This window comes from Canis lupus, chromosome 10 (assembly GCF_011100685.1).
Source record: "Canis lupus familiaris isolate Mischka breed German Shepherd chromosome 10, alternate assembly UU_Cfam_GSD_1.0, whole genome shotgun sequence".
Classification (NCBI taxonomy): Eukaryota; Metazoa; Chordata; class Mammalia; order Carnivora; family Canidae; genus Canis; species Canis lupus.
This window is the reverse complement of record NC_049231.1, coordinates 14469686-14494094: the sequence shown is the minus strand read 5'-3', so window position 1 is coordinate 14494094 and position 24409 is coordinate 14469686. Positions and strand designations below refer to the sequence as shown.

The 24409-nt window shown below is 42.9% G+C and overlaps 1 protein-coding gene and 1 long non-coding RNA gene across 2 annotated transcripts in view; one reads left to right on the top strand and one right to left on the bottom strand.

Moving 5' to 3' along the window:
* The first annotated feature begins 2422 nt into the window (after positions 1-2422).
* LOC119873594 lies at positions 2423-7351 on the top strand. Its single transcript, XR_005365423.1, has 3 exons — positions 2423-2559; positions 4695-5199; positions 5744-7351. It is a non-coding gene; the product is annotated as an uncharacterized LOC119873594 (long non-coding RNA).
* Positions 6090-24409, bottom strand: part of TRHDE (thyrotropin releasing hormone degrading enzyme) — a 371687-nt gene continuing 353367 nt past the window's right edge. Inside the window, 4 exon segments of the mRNA XM_038550024.1 lie at positions 6090-11349; positions 17230-17311; positions 19762-19902; positions 20423-20590. Of these exon segments, the coding sequence (XP_038405952.1) occupies positions 11206-11349; positions 17230-17311; positions 19762-19902; positions 20423-20590 (535 nt within the window). The 3' untranslated portion in view covers positions 6090-11205.

The window sequence follows — 24409 nt, the reverse complement described above, 5'->3', positions numbered from 1 at the left end:
TTGGCCAATCTGTACAAGGTCTATTTCACAACATCCAACCTCCCAGGTGATGATAAGGATTAGAGTAAGATGAACATCTGTGGTCAAAAGCAAAGGAGATTTTTACACAAAAAAATGCAGACAGATCATTTGCTGTCACTCACGTTGTTCAAGTAACAAGAATGACTAAAAACGTTAACACATGGGGCCCTATTTTTTAAAATGAATTTGTGGCACAACAGGCAGACACTCATCTGCATCTTTAACCTTGGAGTTCCCATGTTTTGTTACTAACCAAGAGACGCAACCTGATTTTTTTTTTCCAGTTTCATTTCTCCAAAGTTAGGTGTTGGTAGTTCTTTTTGCACTCAAGGGAGCACCCAGCTTCTATGCATCCAGAATCTTATTTGACAGCTCTAGAAACTCACGTCACTTTCTATTGAACCCAAACTAATAATATCACATTTCAGTCTAACTCTCTCCTCTAAGTCACCAGCTTTTTTTTTTTTTCACACGCAACGCGATGAGAATTTTCAAACTAGCAAATTGACTAAATGGAGTCTAAAAGATGGGAAAATGATTTTAATGTGTAATGTGTAATTTCATTTTTTTTCCATGTGGAAATATGCCTGGTTTAGGTTCCTTCCTCTGCTCTTAACTCTCTTCCCTCTCCCCCTCCATCCACAACACACACACACACACACACACACACACACAACTTAAAACATCTAAATTTGTATTTATTACATGAAACATTCCATTTATCTCAGCCAATTATATTCACTCAAATGTCCCTGAGAAATGTGGCTTCCATCCAAGCACCAGAACGGCCTCCCTGTATGTCCTGGGGCTGCCTGTGGTCCTCTCGGCATCTTTGCCACATCCGTGTGTGCTGGAGCTCACCAGCATCATACACGTGGCAAGCCTACCTTCCATCCCCTTTTCATGCTCGATTGTGGTGGATGTCCACCTAGTAATGTTGGAGTGAAGCCGTTCCTCTCAGGATTTCAGCATTAGGACACCTACGGAGATCTTTGCTCCTCATGCGGTTCCCTCGTTTACCTGGCAGCCAGGTGTTGGGATGCTTGGGTAGACCTGAGCTTGTCAAAACATGTCGCTGCGAAGTCAGTCTTTAGGCAAATTTTGATGACTTAATACAAAGCTTTCAACCTGGAAGGTCTTACTCTCTAGCAAAATGTCCTTTCTGCATGCCAATGGGCTCAATATTCAATCATGCCAAGACAATTAGATATTGGGTAAAAGACGGAGAAGATAAAGGTAGCAGAGGTAGGGATATTTTGCCAGATAGGGCTCCAGAGTTCTCCAATTAAATAATTCACCCTCTGAGAGTTCACGAAGATGTTCCAGAAGTGGCGGCGCTTCCAGTTCCATTCTGGTGGAAAAGAAAATGAATTTGTGTGTATTCTGAAATCTCTAGTTACGCGGAGATTTGGGGAAAGGAGAGCCAGATCTAAGCCCCACAGGGGGAGCCAGAGCGGGAGCGCTGGGAAGGCGTGCAGACCGGGCACTCTCATGGCCCTGACGCCCCTCTGGGCCTCGCCTGGCGACCCCAAAGGCACCTGTCACCGTCTACTATGCACACGGATAAGGTACCTATAGGTACCTAAGCAAATCTGCCACTATGTTATTTTTATTTTTTTGCAATGTCAAGTGAAAATGTAGTGTGTGTTGCTGAAGAAGGCTCAGCACTCGGCGGGCAGGTCACGACGAGAGAAGGAGAAGTCAGCCCACCCCACAGTCCTTGTCCCCAGAACAAAAGGAGCATTCTGGGTGCCCTCCAAGAGTCTCTGTTCATCTGTGGCTGCCCACAGGAGCCACATCAACCCACGGGGCCACAAGAGGACCTGATAGATCCAGGCTGAGCCCTGTCCTTCATCCTCCTCCCACTGAGAGGCCCAGAGCCTCCAGAACTGTGGTCTTTCCAAAGGATGGGTCATGGGGCTGCATCCATGGCCTGGGGGTGCCTGCTTTTCAGGGCCTCCTTCCAACAAGAGCACCCAGCAGAGCACCAAAGCAGGCTTGGGAGTGACTGCACTTGTGTGCCTGTCTGGGCAACCTAGAGTCCGTCTTGTGCTGGACATCCTCTGACGGTTCTGGAGTGCAAACTTGTAGACGTGGGGGGTGCGAGTGTGTGTGTACATAGCCACAGCTGCGAGCAGACGGTCTAATCAGAGAAATAAGAACATTCAGTGTAAAGTTTAATTGTAATTAAATTAATTAATTTTCTGGTTTTCATTTTCCTTGGCAATCAATAAAGCTACCAAAAAAATGAAAAAACAAAGAAAGAAAGAAAGAAAGAAAGAAGAAAGAAAAAAGAAAGAAACCACAAAAGAACTAGAAACCAAGCCTGCTGCGGAGGATAACCGTCGGGGTATGGTCAACGGTAGGTGCACCTGCCCAATGCATGCGCTGGCCCCTTGTCGGCTGGGGTTCGTCCCAGGTACTTGCAGGGGAGCAGCAGTAGCAGCAGCAAATGGCTGTCCTTGGGGAGGGCCGCGGCGCCGTCGTCCGATGGGAGCCCTGCCCACCGGCCTCCCTTCCTCCCAGAGCAGAACAAAGGTGAAGGACAGATCCTGTGGGTCCCAGTAGATAGGGGGGGGGGAGGGGACACAGGAAGGGCCCCCAGGCCGCAGACAGAGGGCTGCAGGGCCAGGGCACAGGCTGGTGTCATGTCACAGGCAGGGGCCCCGGCGGCCCGTGGTGGCCCCGAGATTCCTGTTCATTGGACTGAGGTGTGGCCCGGGCACCAGGCCGTCGTAGGTGCGATGCAGGTGCACCCGATGTCAAGCCAGAGCCCAGCGTGCCTGCCGAGGGTCCTTCACCGTGGCCCAGCCGGGTGGCTTCCCCCGGCGTCACCTGCCATCTGGCTCAGAGCATGGACCATCTCGCCCCCCCATCACCTACTGACACTCTCCAGGGTTGGGGCCCAGGCCCAATGGCTCTGTGGTTTTTTTTTGTTTGTTTGTTTTTTGTGTTTTTGTCCACGCTCGTACCACCCCGGACATTCCTGATCTCATCAGAATTACTTGTTGGTAAGTCCCTGAGTGACTCTCAGAGAAGATCCCTGCAGTCAGGCCTGTGAACCTCGGGGCCCACTTTACAGGCCCTTCAGGTAACGATGGTGGCCACGCACGCCTCCCCTGGTTGGTATTTTACAATGACCGTTTTCTGACTCCTGTGTTGTTCCGCACTACGATTTTTATTGGGTAAAGAAATAAATAGACGATCTGTGTGTGTAGATACGGGGGATACTGTATACCTGTCTCTACGTGAGACAGATGCGCACATCTCTAGGTCTCCAGCACACACACACGGAGACACTGGCTATCACACAAATAGAAGAGTCTTGATTTAGGCTTTAAAGGCCTTCCATTTATTTTTTTTAGAAGGTTTTATTTATTTTTTCATTAGAGATACAGAGAGAGAGAGAGAGAGAGGCAGAGACACAGGCAGAGAGAGAAGCAGGCTCCATGCAGGGAGCCCGACGTGGGACTCGACCCCGGGACTCCAAGATCATGCCCTGGGCCCAAGGCAGCGCTAAACTGCTGAGCCACCCAGGCTGCTCAAGGCCTTTCATTTCTTAAAAAACAAAAAACAAAACAAACAAAACAAACAAACAAAAAAAACCCACTTCCATTTCTTGCTCTCACGCTCGAGACAAAGGAGGATCGCCTATAGCTGTATATAAAGCATCAGGGGTAAAAGCTCAAATGACTGGCTGTATGGAGCCAAATTTAATGTTCCCTGAATAATCCTTAAAAGAGAAAAACCCAGAGCCATTGAAAAACATATTATCAGTACTACTTATGAGCCCTGATTGTATATATTTTATAGTCCTGTTGTTACTGAAAAGTGTCCTTGAAGTTCACGGATCCTGACAGTCTGTCCAATGTGGAAAACCATCTGAAATGCATTGCAGGTGGAATCACTTTAGCCAAAGTGCAGATCACTTAATTTATTCTAAAGGCATATAATTGGAAAAAAAGACCAACTTCCTATTTTTTTCTTTTTATAATATCGCGTAAAAACACTCTTCTTTATTCTAACTTTGGTGTGTGTACAGTTTTAGAAAAGCCCATGTCAGAAAAGGAAGTGATTTTTTTTTCCCTTTTCACGGACCTCTACAGTGTGTATATTCAGGATTTTAAAAATGGGCTCTCAAGTGAAAAATGGGAGAATAAAAAAGCAGAAGGTATTTTTTATCTTGGCCTTATCTGCACATGTCAGAAAATTAAGACAGTGATGAATTACACATTACCGTACAAAATTTTATTGTCAGAGGCAAAATCCAAATTTGTTCTGCTTAAAATACAGAAGACAAATTTTCTCCTTTAGAAAAATCCATTTTGTTGGTGCTTGATTGTAATGGAATAAAAATTTCATGTTGAATACACAGCGATCCAATTTTTACTGAATAATCTTAAAGGCATACCGTAGAAAACATTTAGCTGCTAAACTAGCACAAAGTTATTTATTTGGTAAATGCTTTAGTAACTTGTATTTGTGAAAAGAATAGTTACTGTTTTGTTTCTAAATCATAAAATATTAAGAAGAAGAAAAAAAGCGCTTCCATTTGGCATATTTTTAAAGAAGTCTGCCCATTTGGGAAATGGCTTGAGGAACATAAACTCTGTTGCTGAGCTCATTAGAAATAATCCACGTGACTTTTTTTTTTTTTTTTTTTTTTTTTGAAGACTATCCGGTGGATTCAGTGGTGTCCAGAGAGCTACTTTCGAAAGCTCAAGGGCAGACAGTCTCCCAAGTCTTGCTCCAAGGAACTGGCCGGTGCACAAGCTTCAGAGAACTAAGTATTTCATTTTATAGTGTGAATTCATTTTCAATGACCATCAAGACATTAAAGGACTAAGATATCAGAAAAGCAAAGAGCCAGGATGTGCATACGCGACAACGTGCAGGTGGCGTTGAAAAAGATAACGTGAGGCCACCACTACACCGTAGCTTAAAAAGGAGAAACAAGACTGGAGGAGACAGTCCTCTGAAAAATGTCTCGTACTTGAGAGGTGATGGAAGATAAACCAACCCAAAATAAAACGGAGGGACGAAGGATCTACAGCGGGAGCTCTCACCCAGTAGGTCGCGGTTCTACGACGGTGGGCGCAGGATGGTGGCCAAGAGCAAGTATGGAATGTGCACCCAGAAGGAGTGACAAGGACAGCGACTCAACGATCCACTTGGAAGGTGAGTGCACCGCACCCCCACAGCAATCTTTACGGTGATCTTTCCTACAACACGTCCCACTCTCTCACTTACTTATGTGACATAATAACGATGGTGTGGCTTGGTCAAGGCAGTTGCCTTCAGCTGTACCCACTCACAGCCCCCCGTGGGAAGGGTCACGCCAAGTCTGTTCAGCAGCCGCGGTCCGTCTGTACAGCTCCAAGCAGAGAGAACGAGCTCTCGACTTCATTGCTAAGTAAAGGGCAAGTTCCCACTAGACTAACAGGTCTCCCCAACATGCAGGACAGAGGTCTGGCCTCTCCTCCTTCGGTTCACCATGGAGAGCTTTGCAACCCCTCTGCGCTCTTCACTTATTTTTCAAGGCTTATTGGCTGGGGAGTGTCTGTTAATCATCTGCTGTAGCTTAAAACCCACTATGCAGCCCAATAATGTAAAGTATTTTGAAGGGAATTCTTGGAGGCCACATGAAGTCACTTTTAAGAAATGAGGATCAAACCAGAATCCAGAATGCGCTAATTAACTTTTTTTTTTTTCTTTCTCAAAGGAGTCAGTGACAACGAAAAAGTAAGCTCTCTATCCCTCTACAGAGACTGGTCTGTGTGGATCATCATGATGCTTCCCCGCAGATAAGAGGCAGATGAATGACTGATTTGAGCCATTCAAGGCTTGGTTTGCAGGGTTTTGAATCCCAGCTAATACCTATCACCAGCTACGGAAACTGATCCCAACCCTTAACCCCGGTCTCCCCATTGATAAATTGGAACTGATGGCACTTGAGTCATTCAATGAGATGATATTAAGTGCCTGGCATTTCGTAGACACTCAAATGTTTTTCCTTCTCCTATACTTGACCGAATTTAATATTAACACGGCACACACGAAAAAATTAATTCAGATAAAAATGAAGGATTGGTCATTATTTTTCTTTTTTCTTAATGCATTGGTGGATGAACCGGGAATGTACAAAAAGATAGACATCTTTGATGTCCTATCCTTAAAGTACTAAAAATTCAAAATAAAGTCCCTTAATGTGCTGTTTTCAAAATCTGAATAAAATCATACCATCTACTAATATGACTATTTGTGAAAAGCTTATTTTAAAAATACAATGCCTATCATTATACATATGCAGTATACTTAAAATTAGAACATATACTTTTCACCAACTGCCTATTTCTCATATTTAAGAGTCTAAACTTAAAACTTTAACTTTTCTAAACTTTGAAATGAGACTTCACAAAATAAAATGGGAAAAAAATAAAAATAAAATGGAAAACAAAAGGTACTAGAGTTCCCTTTTGTTAGATTTTCCTGAATAGAAACCACACTAAACAAAATATTTTAATAAGAAAATTCCTTATTAATTCAAAGCAATTGAACTCAAGCTTACTCTTCTAGAACCGAAATTTGAAATTTTAGAATATTTTATAAGAACATTTTTGTACACAAAAGTTCACATATACTAATTTGAACAAATACGTTATTGCCTAGAATAAGAATTGTTGAACCTGCTTTAAAGAAAAAATGATTAACTTAAAATTAACACATTGTGAATATACAAATAATATGCTAAACCCATTATAGAAAACTTGAACTACTTTTACATAAGTAGGTTAAACATTCTTCCTGCAACTTACTGATATTTTTAAATTGCTCAAATAGCTTTTCCTAAAGATAAATTCTATCCCAATTTATATTCCAATTATAAAGTTAAACCGTGTGGTTTTATTATACTTTCTAAATGTTACACATTTCTGTAAAACACAATTAAGTGCTGTGTAACCAAACATTGAGAATTATCCTAAAGGACCATAAGTTTTGAAGACTAGTGTACAAAAATAATTGCATAATCTTATCTATACCTAAAAATTTAGTTTCTCTTCTGTCGCATGTAATTATTTTTCATGTCGCCCTCACTCTGATTGGCTCATAATTTGCGTTTGTTCAATTTATTGTAATGTGAATTCCTTCAGGCCTTTTTCTGCTCTTCTTCCCTTTCCCTTCATTTTGTGAAATAAAATGTGCTCAATAAATATTTGCTTAATTAAATTGAATTTTGTCCTATATAATTAGCAGTGTCAAATGATAATAATCCAGCTATGACCTCTGACAAAGGAAGAAAAAAAAGCCAAGTGTAGGAATCTTAATTTCTCATTATACAAACTTTTACTGCTTATTATGTGTATGTGGTTACCTCATGGTCATCCTGAGAATAATTGAGCTATTTTAGGTCTTGAAAATTTCTCAGGAACAAAAGTTCCTTAAAATTGTAATAGCCAGTAGATTGTAATTAAATACATCATTGTAAAGTTCTTCAGGAATTCCTCTTCTGCATCCAATCCAGTCCTGCAGCTGCACGAACATTGCTTTTCACAATTTAGTCTGCATAGATTTATAAACATATCACTGACTATTATTTTCACTGATTTAGATGGAAACCATTTTATCTGTGGTCTGACCATCTGTTACTACAGATAGAGCTTACCAGAGAAATGTGTGTAAAAATAAAGCGGATTATCACCATGTTAAAGTTGTGTTTAAACAGTGTGCACCAAAAGATCAAAAAAGGAAACTATCATCAATGAACTGTATATTTTTGTCACAATATTGGGCTGGGCTGCTTATCCTAACGTGACCTGCTGGTGAACATTTCATCCAGTTGTTTGACATCATGCAGATTAGAAACACAGGCTTTGAAATATAATATAATTAGTGTAGACCTATTTCATCACAAATTTTGATGCTGCTTCTGGTATTTGGAAAATCTCCAACTTGTGCGATGGGTAGAGGCATGTCTTTCTAGTTTCGTCGTAGGAAGGTTTTATGGAAAGTCTAAGGTTACTATGTCCGTTCCCCAAATAACAACTACGTATTTTTAAATGGTTCATGTCGCTACTCGGAGCCTCAGTGTTTTTCACTAGACTACCAGGGCTAATATAATTTATTAGGTTTTTGAAAGGAGCCAATAAAACAGCACGTGGAAAAGCTCTCTGCAAACGAAATGCAATTTATAAGTACGTTATAATCGTAATGACCTTGTAAGATATTATACGGTCACGCTCGTAAAGAGCACTGCCAAACCTCAGTCCTGTGATACACAGGATCCTGGAAGTAATATAAACCCAAACCAGCCTAAGCTCCAAGTAAAATCTGTGTTATTGAAATTCAGGAATCAACGTAGCATTGTAGAAATTAAAACCTTGTGCTCATCTGTATTTTAAAGACTTAAAGACTCTAAGAAAATTTTAAGGGAAAACGTGTGCAAATGGGGAAAACTTTTTATTCCCAAGTCACCTGGTGATGTTTAATATTCGGTATGGTAAACAGTTCAGTCCTGTCTAATTGAAACGAAGTTTTGCGTTTGTACGTATATTGGCACAGTAAAGATTCAAGCCTAGGAACTGAACACTTCCAACACTTTGTTATTTCATGCATCGGTAGGACTTGCAAAACATACAAAGGAGAGAAACAAGATAAAAACTCTATGTAGAAAATAGAATTTTATAACTACAGTTTACAGAATATTCCAAGAGATATCATTGGTCATTTTATTATTTTGAAAATATTACTTATCCAAACAACTAAAAAACGTTAAAGCCTGATATAATCTTCAACATTGGAAAGGATAAATTATTGAAAAATATGTAGAACAGAAATTCCATCTCAATGCCATTGATACTACTATACCGTTGAACAGATATTCTATGAGGTATTGAACATTGCACAGATTTACACATTGAGGATTTGACATTGTTGCTAAACCAGTTGTCCAAGGCCACTAAAACACTGACAGAGGATTAAGATGACTAACAGTGGGGAGGAAAAAGGAACTCGAGAAGTCTTTCTAACTCAAAACTGGAAATGGTGATTTCACTCAAAAGAATGTCACGACTACTAAGAATTTCCAATAATTCAGGACACGAAATAAGACACCCACCTCTCATGTTTTATCTATTTGCCTCTGTTCCATGAGCCCAGGGGGGCTATGGTACATGCTTTGGACCTGCCCAGCGGTGTGATATGTACCATCGTGATGCATCAGAACTTGTCCCTTATGGATTTTATTTTTCTGACACGTCCTTGTTAAATTTCATGACTTCTGGTCAGTGGAACGACTTTTAGATTTCATACTAAGTAGCACTATGTCTTAATCGTACCACACGGGGTATTTGGAATTCATGCGCTTTGATTGAATGGAGTGCTGAAAAATTCAGGTGTGAGTGATAGATATTAATCGCTGAAAAAGATAAAATTCCATTTTAAGTGATTCCAGTTCAGTAGATTCGGAAACTGCTCCTTTTTGCTACAAAATCAAAATAAATCTATGGTTCTGGTTTCTAAAACACCTGTATTTCCCCCCCATCCCCATTTTCAGTGACTATGAGAGTTAGAATATATTTCTCTCAATAATTCACAGGAGGATTTGGAGGAGTGGGAAACCCCAGGAGAGTAGAAAGTGGTCCACAAGCTTTTGGCTGGGGTCTAGTAGCTGTGTTGGTATTTTAGAACGGTGAACAGAAAATATGTTCATTTCAGAGCAGCTGAGCAATGTTTGGAGAGCCGGCCTACTGGGCGAGAAAACCACATAAAAGCACTGTGTTACAGGACATACAGCCACGAAAAGGGTTATTTAAAATTCTTAGGTAGGAAAAAAAAATCCTAGGTAGAAGAGAGCTGTCAATGCCAAACGAAAAGCTTTGCTAAAAAAAAAAGAAAGTAGTTTTCATCCGAATAGACGGTACAAGTCACATCAAAGGTCATTAAATGGTATCAGACCCACTTGAGGTACAGTCACTTAATGGAGGGTTAGATTGACACAGACGTAAAGACCAACACACACAGAGAGTTTCTGACCCTCCGGGCCACCCAACCTGAGATGGAAAAACAAACAAGATGGGAAAGAAGTGCTTTCTCAGCACTGATAATAATTATTAAATGTGCACAATTGTTTTACACAATAGGAAGACTGAATGAATATCTATAATATAGAATCTATATATTTAGGATCCGAGGCTGCCACCTTGGAGAATTAGAAGAGCATTGACACATAAATTCTGTCTGAATTCATTTTCATGTAGTAAAATAGGCCATTGGTTCAGGAAATAGATGAAAAAAAGAAATCTCTAACGGTTGAGAAATTTAGTCAGGGAATTGGCAGGAAGGATAGGGTTGAGATGAATTCTTTTAGGCCTTTTCAAAGTTTGCATACGTTTATAAAAAGAGATAAAGTCTCTTCGATCTGCAGAGATTCTTTGCCGAAGTGCAGTGCACGACACTATATACAGGGCTTGCCTACGTACAGGTACATGTGCACACACCACCCGTGAGCCTTGTTGAGTATACACACGGCTTTAGCGCCAAGAAAATGAGTCAGCAACACAGTCATCACTGCAAGACAATCCAAGTGCTGAAACAGGTGATAATAATGATCCCTCTAAGGCGGTTTTTACCTCTCACGTTGCCCGGGACTAAGAACATGATTTCGTCGTCGTTTTTCTCTCATTGCAACACTGATTGTCATAGATAATCTTTGTGCTTTTGTATAATGCCCATCCTGGATGTAACATATATTCACATACGACATTGGACATTTTAAATAAGCATGCTGAACACAGGCAGGACCATACAACCATGCACAAAATATTCGGAATTATGTTTTTTTTTCCAAATTGACTGCAACATCGACATGCATCACTATCGTATTTGGTCCCGTCACAGCGGGGGAAATGTACAGCTGAAGCAATCATGGCTAGTGTCACTTGCGAGAGTTTCTTTAGAGAAGAACACCCAGTAGAGAAACAAAACAGAATGAAGGAAACAAAGCAAAAAAAAAAAAAAAAAAATCCCCCAAAACCAAATACAAAAAAAAAAAAAAAAAAAAAAAAGATTTCCTCCCACACGTTAACACTGAAAATCTGGCCATTTTCCACATGGCGCATCTTCCTCAGTCCGTGCAAGGCGGGTCTCCTCCCAGCATCCTGGGCTGGGTGGTCGGTAAGAGCGATCTCAGTGTCTCAGAGCTTTTCCTAACCACTGGAAGAGTTCATCCTGATACAGCGCTTTCCAGCGCACGTTGGCCTCCACCGTTTCCACAGCTCTCAAGAACGAGGCAGCAGCCACTCCATCGTAGGTCTTCATGAAGTTCTTCAACTGGGAAGAAAGATCGTAGACGGGTGAACACGGGGCGGGGGCGGGGGCGGGGGGCTCCAACAAACTCCGGGCTAAACACACACAAGCGAGGGCGTGCGGGACAAGGCGCCAGTCCCTGCAGGAGGCCTATGTGGGCCGCGAAGCAAGCGAACTGCCAAACACGGTAGGGCCAGCTGCGCCCGGGAGGGGCGACGTGCTTCCTTTTGGAAGAAAGAGTGGACATTACGCTTTAAAGAGCTCCAAATGCAGCTGCTTGTTTCATAAGCAAATAGGAACAGGGACGTCTCGGTCTCTTCCCAATAGGTTGGCGGGACGGTGGCCAAGGCTAGCGCTAGTTCGGCAGCACAGCCAATGCACCAACAGCCTTGAAGACTGAAGGCCAGGACCAAACTTCTCTCTCTCGGTTGGTAAATACAAGGCTCCTCTTCCTCGCCTCCGAATAAGTAGCATGAGAGCGTGACCTCGTGTTTGGCAGCAAGGGGTTACCAGTTATGGGGTGGCGGGAAGAAGGCAATGGTGCTATGAGAACTGGGCGATTAATGGCATTTCCATCGCCCGAGTGACTCAGGCGAGAATGGAGGGAAGCTAAAGGCGGACTCGTGCAGCCACATACTTGGAGCCCTCGATTCAAACACATTATGATTTTTAAATGCTGTGCTATTATTTTTCTGGATATACGGTTTTTCTCTAGAGAGTTCTTATACTCTGGGTTTTTTTGTTTCATGATTAAATACCCGCAGCTTTTCTCTCTCCCCGTAAGATGTGTCTTAAGAAACTGGCACCCAACCAACGACCGCAATGCCAACGGGCAAAATGTGACAAATCAGCTTGCAGAACAGAAACATTAGTGGTGTAATTAGTGTGTGGTGCGATTCATCACCTGGGGCGGGGGGGGTGGTCACAGGGAGGAGGTGGCAGGAGGGAAATGCAGTCCCTCAAGAGGGACGCAGGGACGGGGAGAAATGGGAGGCAGTCCGGCACTTCAAACGGACTTCCTGATGCCCCTATGAGTTTAATCTAGAAACTGGTTCATCGGTAGCTTGGCTGGTTTACGATGCTCTTCCTCGGACTACACGACACCCGTGGGTTTTGCCAAAGCGTGTTTTCTCCTGTCCTCCCAAGCCCCGTGCCCCTGCAGCGTGAGCCACGGCTACCTCCTTTGGGAGGCTTCAAAGGCACTAGGCTTTTATCACAAACGTGTAAAACAGCCAACAGGTAGCAAAGACTTAACTGATGCGACCCCAAAAATTGATCTGACATTTGTACCAAATTCACACACACCAAGAGGAAGAGGGGAAGACACTGGAGTTACCCAGCGGGTATCTTCCAATATTCGGGGCGCTGCACCGCACACATGTGCTCGTGGCACGTGCACGTAGGTGAAAGGGAAGCATCGAATCGTAATTTTAGACTTTTTTTAAAAGATTTTATTTTTACTTATTCATGATAGACACACAGAGAGAGAGGCAGAGACACAGGCAGAGGGAGAAGCAGGCTCTCTGTGGGGACCCGACGCGGGATTCGATCCCGGGACTCCAGGATCAGGCCCTGGGCCAAAGGCAGGTGCTAAACTGCTGGGCCACCCAGGGATCCCTGTATTTTTAGACTTTAACTGATGAATCCAATAATTCGTTCCGGTTTATAGGTTTGGACTCATCCAGTCTATGTTCCTAAAGCAACAAACACTACACGAGGGCCTAGGTATTGTTTTATTACAAGCTGTGTAAACCACAGCACATGGGCGCCCTGTGACAGGGATGTTCACGTGATCGACGCCAGTCGGGAGAAAGTCCTGTTCACTCCTCTTACGATAATCTGCATCATCGCCTCCTTCCCCGGCAGGACCGTGCAAATGGCCCTCTTGGCAACTTGGACCGTGTGCCACGCGCTCCTGGCCCCTCAACGACAGAGACAGCAAGGCAGCCGGAGCGCGAAGGGCAGCTCCTAGGTCCTCCTCAGAGGCCAACGAGGGCCCGAGTGTGGACATGGCACCGACACAGGGCAGTAGGTCAAATCACCCCGCAGGAGAACGACCAGTAAGAGGTGTAGGTAGTGGGGGCGCCCGGGGGCTCAGTGGTTGAGCATCTGCCTTCAGCCCAGGGCGTGACCACGGGGTCCTGGGATCGCGTCCCGCATCGGGTCCCCGCAGGGAGCCTGCTTCTCCCCCTGCCTGTGTCTCTGACTCTCTCTCTCTCTGTCTCATGAATAAATAAATAAAATCTTTAAAAATAAAATGTAAGCGGTGAGCCCACAGGGATCCATTCCTTCCCTCAGGGTCGAAGTGACTACAGAGTCCCCGCGAGCCCAGAGAGCTGAGGGCCGGGGATGGGTCAGCAGAACACGTCCGGCCCACGTGCACAGCCGGCACAAACCAGTTTCAAGCCCACACTGCCTGCAGCTCCTCTGGCAAGCACGTGCCCCGAGCACCCACCTGGCTGGCCCTGGGGTGCGGCCCCGGGACCCTCGGGCCCCTGCCCGGCTCTACAGGCTTGCCAACCCACTTTGCTTGTCTCGGCTGCTCTTTGGTCGGCTTCCTGCTGTGATTAGCTTTTATTATTGTGTTCCCTAAATATTTATGCCATCCTAGGCTTTTATTTGAAAATGTTGCCAGTATAGACGTTTTTATAAAATAGCATTTAGTGGGATGTCAGAGTTGTTTGTGCTTCCTGTTCTTAGCATAAAATTTCTAGACACGTTTGTTCATTTTTCGGTTAGAAAATATTTTCATGTTTTTTTAAAAAAAGCAAACCCAACCAGCCACTTATTTTAGGGAACCCTAGACCCCAAGCATCACAAAATCAATGAGCAGTAAGCTGCAGAACATCACACACTCCCCGTAACTACGTGGGTGACCTGACTTAGCCGTCGCCTGCCATGAGGATCTAGTTTCAGACATTAGCCCGTGGACCAGGCACCTGGGAGACACGGGGGTCAGGGAAGGTCACGCCTGGCTGGAGAATAAGGCCAGGCCGTGCAGGACGCCCCCACCCCCACCCCAGACCTGGCACCTGCGAGTCTCAGGGGTCAGGGAAGATCACACCTGTAGAATAAGGCCGGGCCCTACAGGGCACCCCTGGGTGGGCCTGGCACCTTCGAGTCTCAAGGGTCAGGGAAGGTCACACCTGGAGAATAAGGCCTGGACCCTGCAGGGTGCCACCCACCCCCCCACCCCAGGCCTGGCACCTGCGAGTCTCAGGGGTCAGGGAAGGTCACACCTGGAGAATAAGGCTGGACCCTGCAGGCTGCCCCTGGGCCTGGTACCTGGGAATTCTCAGGAGTCAGGGAAGGTCACACCTGGAGAGTAAGGCCGGGCCCTGCAGGGTGCCCCTGGGTGGGCCTGGCACCTTCGAGTCTCGGGGGTCAGGGAAGGTCACGCCTGGCTGGAGAGTAAAGCCGCACCGTGCAGGACTGCCCACGCCCCCCCCCAGCCCAGACCTGGCACCTGCAAGTCTCAGGGGTCAGGGAAGGTCACGCCTGGAGGTCCCTCACCCTCTTCATCTTACGGGCCGAGGCTTGTTAGCACTACAAGGCCTTACAGCGGTGGCCCCTGCCCTAAGGACAATGAGGAGTCATGGAAGTGTAGAGAAGCTTCAGATAGGGGTTGTCAGCTGGAGGGTCAGCACCGGCAGCTGCATGAGGGACACCCCCCCCGCCGCCCTGAGACACAGTCCCCTGAGTCAGCTGCTTGGCAGGCAAGTGGGGTAGAAGCCACAGTTTTGTGTCAGCTTTGAAACTGCACCTTCCTTATAAGGATGTTCCAAATGGCCATTGACTCAAGTGGAAACATATCAAAAAAATACATGTGAAATACGTGAAACAAAGTGGTCGGTCGGCACACGATGGCCACCAAGTATGTATCCACTTCCAGGATGTTTCCCCAAGGCCTGGGTTTTACGGGGGGAGGAAAGGATGAAGGACAGACAGGAGTTGGGGGAAGAAGGACGGGAGCCAATGGCAGAGGGGCAGCTGGCGAGGGTCCAAGGCAGAGAAGACGGGGTACGGGATACGGAGGAGGAAGGGGCTAAAGGAGGGCAAGGTGGGGGGGCCTGTCACTCCTGTGCTCCGCTCACTTCAGCGGCTTTGCACGTTGTGACTAAATGAGTCTTTCACTCACTGATTACTGAATGTAAAATCAAGAAATTAAAAGTACTTCATTTAAATACAGAAAAAAATTGGAAGCAATCGTTCATTTAATTGTTCTTTCATTCTGTTTCATACGGATACGAAAGAAGCCCTTCTCGTTGAGCTTCCTTAATTAAAAAAAAAAAAAAAAAAACAGCAAAACGTGGGCTGGGGCTTGCAGAACTAAATCCTTTGGTTTGGGAACACTTGGCCGGGACAAAAATTGAATTGCACATCATAACAATCGGAGACTTGGCTCAGCTTAGCTCTGAGCATACAAGAATCCAAGCTGATGTTTGAGGGATCGCCTCGGACATTGGGCAATATTAGGAGATGTGAAGGGTGGATGCTTCTGGGGGAGCGCGGCTCCCCGTGTGGGGCTCTGGGCCACAGGCTCAGGCATTCTTTCCCGGGAAGCCCAGGCAGCCGGGACTCTCAGGGCCAGACCTCACCTACCTTCTACGACCGAGGCGGGCGGCAGATGAAAAAGCGATAGATGGTGGAAGCTTAGCTCCTCTGAATCCTTCCAAAGTATCTGTATTTCTTTCCTCCCTCCTACACACTCACCGCTCCCCATTTCACACCCTTCTCTTTTACAAATGTGATTTAATGGTAAAAAAGAAATAAATGAATGAATGAATGAATGAATGAATGAATAAATAAATAAATAAATAAATAAATAAAGCTGGTTTAAATTTCCAGAGAAATAAACCAGAGAAAACAAAGGAAACGTTAGATGCACTCCAAACTGGACGCTAGTCCTTAAGTAATTATTTTCATTAATGAAAGCTATTTAGGATTATATCTTTTTTTTTTAAGATTTTTTTATTTATTCATGAGTGATAGAGACAGAGAGTGAGAGAGAGAGAGAGGCAGAGACACAGGCAGAGGGAGAAGCAGGCTCCATGCACTGGGAGCCCGACGTGGGATTCGATCCCGGGTCTCCAGGATCACGCCCTGGGCTGAAGGCTGTGCTAAACCACTGAGCCACCCGGGCTGCCCTATTTGGGATTATATCAAGCAGAATTTTCAACAGACTATTATAATCATACGTATGATTTCATTTCATTGAACGGACTAGATGGCACGAGGCATTATTGACACACCCAGTGACCCGCTCCCTCTCTCGGCCTGACCACAAAGCAGGGAGACTCAAGGTCTACACCTTAACACCAGCCTGGGTCCTTTGTACCCAAATACTGAATCACTGGGAAGGCCAGTTCTATTATTTCTAGGATCTTACACTGGGTTCGTATAATCAGCAGAGGCACGGCTGATTAGATGAAAGGTATCTGCAGCGGATTTGGAGTCCCTGGTGTGAGATTTACTACATTCAAGCATCTCTCGAAGGCATTCAATGTTTGTTTTTTGCTTAGAGTTTATGGATTTACTTGAGAGAATGAGCACACGTGTGCAGGGAGCCGGGGGATGGGACAGAGCGGGAGGGAGAGAGACAAGTTACTGCACTGAGCATGCAGGGCCCTCAAAAGGGAGTCTCAACACTCTGGGATCATGACCTTGCCCAAGCCAAGAGTCAGGTGCTCAACTGACTGAGCCACCCAGGAGCCCTGATGACATTTAATGTTTAATGTAATAGAAAGACCTTTGCAAATAATGAATCAAGTGAAGTCTTTAGCATAAATGTGTGTGCTTTAAAGAAATGGATATGAATCTGTTGGGAAAAAAATGGTTAAAATAAATGTATGATTTCATATATTTATAAGAGTAAAGCGTTAGAACTCATATTAAAATATTTACCTCTTTGAGTTCACCTTCAGTATTAAGAAACTCTGTGACTCCGCTAATGAGTTTGGAATTCATAAATAATGCCTCTCCGTACCTGGAAAGATTTAAAAAAAAAGTCTTGATGTGAATATAGGCAGTAATTTAAGAAATAGTACTCTACAGATTTTTTTAGGATCTTTTTCAAGGGCTCTGTTTGGCCAATGTTCTCTTGTTGCCATTAAGATATCTGAACATTTCAAGGTCATTTCTCCAGGGAGCCAGGGAGGTGCAAAGAGCTGGGGCTGCAGGATGCCATCACATGCCATGTGACTGGGCTCAAAAATGTTTCAGAGAGGTCTAAGTTGTGGTAAATTAAAAAAAAAAAAAAAAAAGGAACCTTCTAAAATTAGATTTAGGAATTACTATTACATTTCCAGCCCAAGGGCTGAGGAAGAAATATTTTAAAACTTGAAAGCAACCTAGTTCATATAGGAAAAAAATAAAAGAAAAAAGGAAAATCCCAACAAAGGAATTAGGACCCTAAGACAAACTTGGGCATTATCAGTACGTCACACAGGTCCAGTCATTACCGACATTGGCATTCTCCATTTTCATGCCTAGAAACTGAGCCAAATTTCTTTGCAATGCTCCCAAAATATTAGTATTTTTTTTCACATAGGCAGTTCATTAAAATATTGAGTTGTTCACTTGGATTGCATAATCCTTGTACCACAGACATAAATTCTTGACTCGTGACCCACAGTCAGGAATAACTTGTATCAGTGAGATGGAACGGTCTCTTGCTTTATCTCTGCAGTGCTAAGAACACCTACCACGGGCTGTCATACTCGTAGAATTAAGACAAGTACACTAAATAAGATTCTGAGGTCTTGGAAGCAAAGGTTCAGCCCCGATGATAAGAGGTTTTCTAATGCTGCCCTTACAGCCTTGTGGGGCCTTTCTTTTAGGGCTTATTAAACTGACACTATCTCAAGCCTAATTGTTGTATATGGCACGGGGGTAGATGTATTTCCAAGTATCTGGCGTGAGCAATGTGTGGATGGCCACATTACCTGCTGAAGAAAGAAAGACAAGAGGATAATGATGGGTTTAGCTGTGCAGGTGCCCCCCATGCAACTGTCCAGCACCGGGTGAAGCCCAGACAAAATGCTCCGAGCAAGAGATGTAGATTTGGGAGAGACTGAAACCACTGGAATAGATGGCAACTAAAAGTGGGGAGAGTCTGTGGCGTGGGAAATAAGGAGGATCTTGGAGAGTACCTCCATGAACTCCAGGGCTCGAGGACTGACAAAGGAACAGGAGTAGATGAAGAAGACAGTCCTACTTGTCAAGATGAACACTTCTGCGTCGGTAGATCTACTGCAACCTCAACCTTTCTACCTCTCGGCTAGAGGTCACGGCCTCTCGGTGAGGCAAACTGAGCACAGCAGGAACCAAGCATGTTTGGGAGGCACTAAACTATACATACATGCCCTATGCTGAACTCTGGGAGGCAAAACCACTCGCTAAGGAGACTGTATTGGCAGCTATTGGACACTGTCTAAAGTGAAATGCTTGCATATGTTAATTCACCTTATATCTGACTATTCACTCGATTACGGTGCACGACTGCAAAGCAAGTTCTAATCTTCTAATCATTCCAATTTCTGAGCTGCAAATGCAAAAAGGCCAATGTGTCTTCTAGGAATATCAGTGCTTTCTGACAATGAAATATCTGTGGCGAGAATTGTGTTTTAATAGGACACGGCCATTCAAACTGAACCCTGTATACAAGGGCAACTGATAACAGTGTCCCTTAAAAACATAAAGTTTACCCGTCAGTTTTTAAGAGACAGAACAAGAGGTCTGGTTCACTGTTTGGGGACATTTAAGTTGAGAACATGCAAGCATCTGCATGCTGTGTAATAAATTTAATTTTAATATGCCATAGAGATTATCAGAGTAATAAATCAACATTTATTATAATATATTTAAATGCATAATGAAATATTTTCTTAAATTGAGGCTGAAGAATTCTCACCATGAAAGAAGATGTCTTAGGAATGAATTTTATTGCAATGAGGATTACACCCCTTCTCTATATCTTGGTTTTATTTCAGGTGTTTTATGATATTTATATTTAAAGGAGATTTAAAACAAATTCTGCAGAGGCAAAATTAAAATTTTCTTGTTATATAATATAATAATTATATCCGATTTATAAATCATTTTTCCTACAACACATTTAGAATATAGTTCTATATTTCTTCAACCTCAGAGAGTTTAATATATTTTCCACAGAAGTTGTACTATTAAACCTTTTTACTCCCACATTTCCACATATAATCACAGTTTTTAATCTTTACTACATGAATAATGTCATAGAACCATTAAAATACTCCTGAGTTCCACAGGAGTGGCAACACCCATCTTGGTTGACTATTTTAAAAACTAATGCTATTATCTGGACCTTGGTTTTTAAAAACACGAGAAGTTGGGCCTTTACCTCTCCTACGTCACCTTTAATTTACTCACTCAAGTATGAATGAATGAACTCATTTCTACCTAGTATTTAATATCTTCCATTTATCTCTGAAAAACTTCCAGGCAAGGTCTCGGCCGTGTGGATTTCGAGCGACATGGATTATCACATCAATTGCATCTTGATCTAACACCACCTCAGAATTCAGTGAGAGATTCAAAAGCCTTTAAAGATAGAATCGTAGAAAAAAAATTTAGCTCCATAGCTTAAACATTTTTATGAAATATAAAACTTACATGTACTAATTGGTTATATTATTCAAAAGAACAGTCCTGTGTAAACACTCCCAATACAACATATCAACAGAACAATTCTGTCTATAAAAGGTGGGGAGAGTAAACTCATAGCATTTTAATTAGCTCATTAATTAAATTTTGAAAAAACCTTGCAGATGGAGAAATCACATTTTTGTGTGTTCTGGTGATATCAACCCACTTTAAGAAAAATCTTTCCAGTAAACACTTCCTTCCTTTTACAATGACATACTGTCTATTTAGTGAGAAACAAAGGTATCTCTTTCAATTCAATTAGCTTTCGTCATGTCAACACAGCAGTTCTCCTTAGCTGTGGGAGATTTTTTTAGAGTAAACTAGTATATATTCAAGGAAATAAGATCAAGTTCAGTGTAGTTTAACAGAGAGTATTCTCATTACACAAATAAATTTAGGGAACTAATTGACCCACCTATTTAATAGGTTCCTGTCATCGCTGCAAGTTAAGGCTTCCAATAGTATTTTCTTCTCAGAAACTGCCGTAGTGGAGTGGAATTTCATCCATATGAATTCCCAGACATCCTCATCTAGTAGCGAAACTCCCGTACAGTAGACAATGTCTCTAACATTGAGCGGTATTCTGAAGAAGCAACCCATGGTGGTTTTCTGTTAATTAATAACCTCATAGCATTGAAACTAAAGACAGATGCTCCTCTACTACAGTCAGGTTTTGTTTTTTTTTAATAGGATCTGTTAATTAGTTTTTACCTAAAAGAGAGTTAATACTCTATAGTAACAATATTAAAAAAATACTGGCCATATTTTGATTGCAAATTTTGTTTCTACTCTTGAAATTATATTCAAACAAAAATCAGAACCCAAAGATTTAAAAAAATGCAAACAGGATGCTTTATATTTCCACCAACCTTAACGTACTTATCAACCAAAGATCTCCTAATAGGTAGACCCAAGAATGACAAGAAAGCTGAGGTTGAAAAAACTGACTAATTTGAATAAGACAAACAGTTTCTCCTAAAATCGAAGACACATCTCTCCAAATTATTTTTCTCAAATAGGTCTTCAAATATTGGAATGCAGAAGATTACTGATAGACATAGTAAACAGATAAAACATAAGTAATACATTTTGGGAAAGAAGAAATTTCTTTTCCCTACATTGATAAAAGTGACCATAAAAATAGACTAAATTTTGACTTTGACTCTAAAATAAATATTACGGTGGGAAACCATGAGTAGATTTAATTACTCTTGACTATTTATAAGTTGTAAATACTCATGTTTATTTTACCATAGCAATTTTTTTTGCTAAATATTGTTCTCTCAAGTATCAGTCTATGCCCATTTTAAAAACTGAATTTCCAGGGATCCTTGGGTGGCTCAGTGGTTTAGCACCTGCCTTTGGCCCAGGGCGTGATCCTGGAGTCCCGGGATCAAGTCTCACATCAGGCTCCTGACGTGGAGCCTGCTTCTCCCTCCTCCTGTGTCTCTGCCTCTCTCTCTCTCTTTCTATGTCTATCATAAATCAATCAATCAATCAATCAATCAATCAATCAATCTTTAAAAGATAAAAAAATAAAAATAAAAACTGAATTCCCTAAAAGAACACTAGACTACTTACAGCAAGTCGAAAATACATCTCTGCTGTGTGTCACATTCGGGGATCTACTTCAAATTTCTCACTTATGATTTGAATGTGGCTGATAGGAGGTGTTTTCTTCAGAAAGCGAGATAAAACAATCTCTTCTAAAGATGTAGGACCCTGATGGTAGAGACGCTGCTATGGTTGAAGGAGTATTTAGGAAACGGGAGGAAGTGCCTGAATGATTTATCAGTAACATAGGCTTCATCATAACCCGTTAAGCAGCTAAGTAGGGCAAAGGCTCCAAATACTGAGGGCAGTCTATCAGGAGACCTGATGCTTAGATTTGCTAGAAGTATCGTACAACATTAATTGTTCCCAGGAATGCCTAAAACTGTATCATTCTGTCTTCCTAGGAGTAGTCTGGAGTGTTTAGAGAAAAATTACTTTAACCTTGCTGACTGAAGCCCTTTTGTGGTGCAGAAAACAAGCATTCTGTTTGTTTTGTTTTTAAAGAAACAAAAGGAACACAGACAGACATCAGAAGAAACCAGTAAAGAGCTTCGGAAAACATTGCCACAACATTTATCGTGGTCGATACCCCAATACCCTATGTGACAACAACTATGCCTCCCTGTTTTCCTAATTCTAATGAGAAAGTCAAAAACCTAGTCTTTATCAACAGCTAGAAAAGAGGATGAGTTTTTTTCTCCCAAATATTACAGGCTACAGAGCAAAATACTGTATTATTATTATTATGAGTTTGGCCAAGAGATCAATATAAAAATTAGCAAGAAAAAAAAACAATAAAATGTCTACTGAAATCGTCAGTTCATCAGTCACTATATATTTTCTTTTTTTCTAATGTATATTTTCTTAATGTTAACTTAATAGGGAGTCATTAACCTATTAATATAGTAAAGAGAGTCCATTGAATTAGGTTTGTTACTGCCTATGAAATTAATCTCCAATAGCAATGGTTTCAAGTAGAAAAAGCATACAGAAATATAGAAAATGTGAAAAAAAGGAACACCCACAAGATATTAAACTATATTCCTTAGAAATAACTCAACTGTCATACACCATAGTTGTTAGCAATAACCCATACTTTGTTATTCAGTAGATGCTGTTGCAGATGCGGAACTGCGCAAGATGTGTGTATCAATGAACAAATGGATTGGCCCCGTCCAACGCCCTGGACACAGGCTGCAGGAGCATGAGGTAGAAAACAACACTTCTGTGCAATACTATGTTCCAGGTTATACGTTTTATTTATTCCATATGACAATATCACGATGTCCACGTTATAAACATTTTTGCAAGAGAGGGAACTCTGCTTGGAGGGAGGATATTTTGCACCATCCCCACTATATAGTAAACTGAGATCCACGGTGACCTGCACAGGAAAGTCTTTCCCATTTTTATCAGCTTAGAGATGGCTAATGACAACCAAAGTACGATACAATGATTTCTATTAGTCCTACTCATCAAATAATTGCCACTGAATTCTGATTTTCTGTTGTTCCATAAAACGCCATCTGATAGAGAGTAAAAACAACAAAAAAATTTTTAAAAAATCCCTTAGAGGGTGCTATCACCTGGGCCTACCCCATGGGCTACAGAATAATAGCGACGCATCCAATCTGTCCTTCTTTCAGTGTTGAACTGGCCACAGTGTCACCTCTAATCTTTTTTTTTTTTAACTTAATTTTCTGACACGCAGCTTAATCAGTCATCTTCGAGAAATAGTCAATGTTGGCAGGACTGTATTTCCAGCCTTGGAGTATCCACGGTGCTCACCAGCACTGAAGTGACTCTCGTTAAAACGCAGCCTCTAAGTGAGCACAAGGACGGAGGCTCGTGGTGTACGTGAGAGCCGCTCTGTGCCACTCTGGTCGCACGCAGAGCAAGGAGAAGCAACTCCTACAAGGCCACTCAGCAATAAAGTGCTGGATAAGATGACAGACAGGCCGTCCGGGATGGGGCCCGGTTCTGGATCTGAAGCTGCAGCCTCAAACCACGAGGAGGACCCCATAATCTGGGTACAGGCCAACCTTCAGCTTGTCAGCAGCTGTCCCTCTATGCATAGCAGATGTACCAAATCTGAGGACTACGAAAATGAGACACACATATGCTTCCATGTATGATCTCCAGCCTGAGGCAGGTCCGGTGAAGGAGCCCCAGGTCTCGCAGCAGGCCCCGCAGACCCACAGTCTCTGCTCTGAGCAGATGCCACAGAGGCGCACTGGCTCAGGGTGATGGGTGTCCCTCTGGGGGTAAGGGCAGAGCTGATCAGCCAGAGAATACCGCTGCGACTCCTTCTAGCACCCTTCCCACGGCATCAAGTCATCCTCTGACCCACCCCCAGACGAAGGGTCAGGGCGTGGGTCACAAGATCCCTGTACCCACCGCTGAAGATAAAGCAGGACTGGCAAGTGCTGGGGTCACTAAGGGCCTTGGTCCCCGATGATTTCCATCGTTAACGAAGCCCCTTTTGTGGCTAAATTTGCAAAGATGTTCTAATAACATGTTAGCAAAATGATTGCTCTGGGGACACTTTAAGATCTCTTTGTGTAAACCAAAGTCATTAGGAACAAATGAAAAAGCTCATTTGTTTGGAAAGCCTGGGCTGCAAACTCCACAGAAGCCACCGTTCCGAGAGGCATAAATGAGTTTTGCGGGATGCTTGACCCCAGGATTACAGGGAGACAGGGCCCCTTCTTGTGAACATGGAAATGTTTCTAAGAATGTGACTATCCCACGGTCATTTCTTTTCGGCTGCAGCCTCAGAAATAAATCTTTTGATGGAATTTTATTATCTGAGAAGGAAATCTGTGCTTACTTTTTCCTCTAAAGGTCG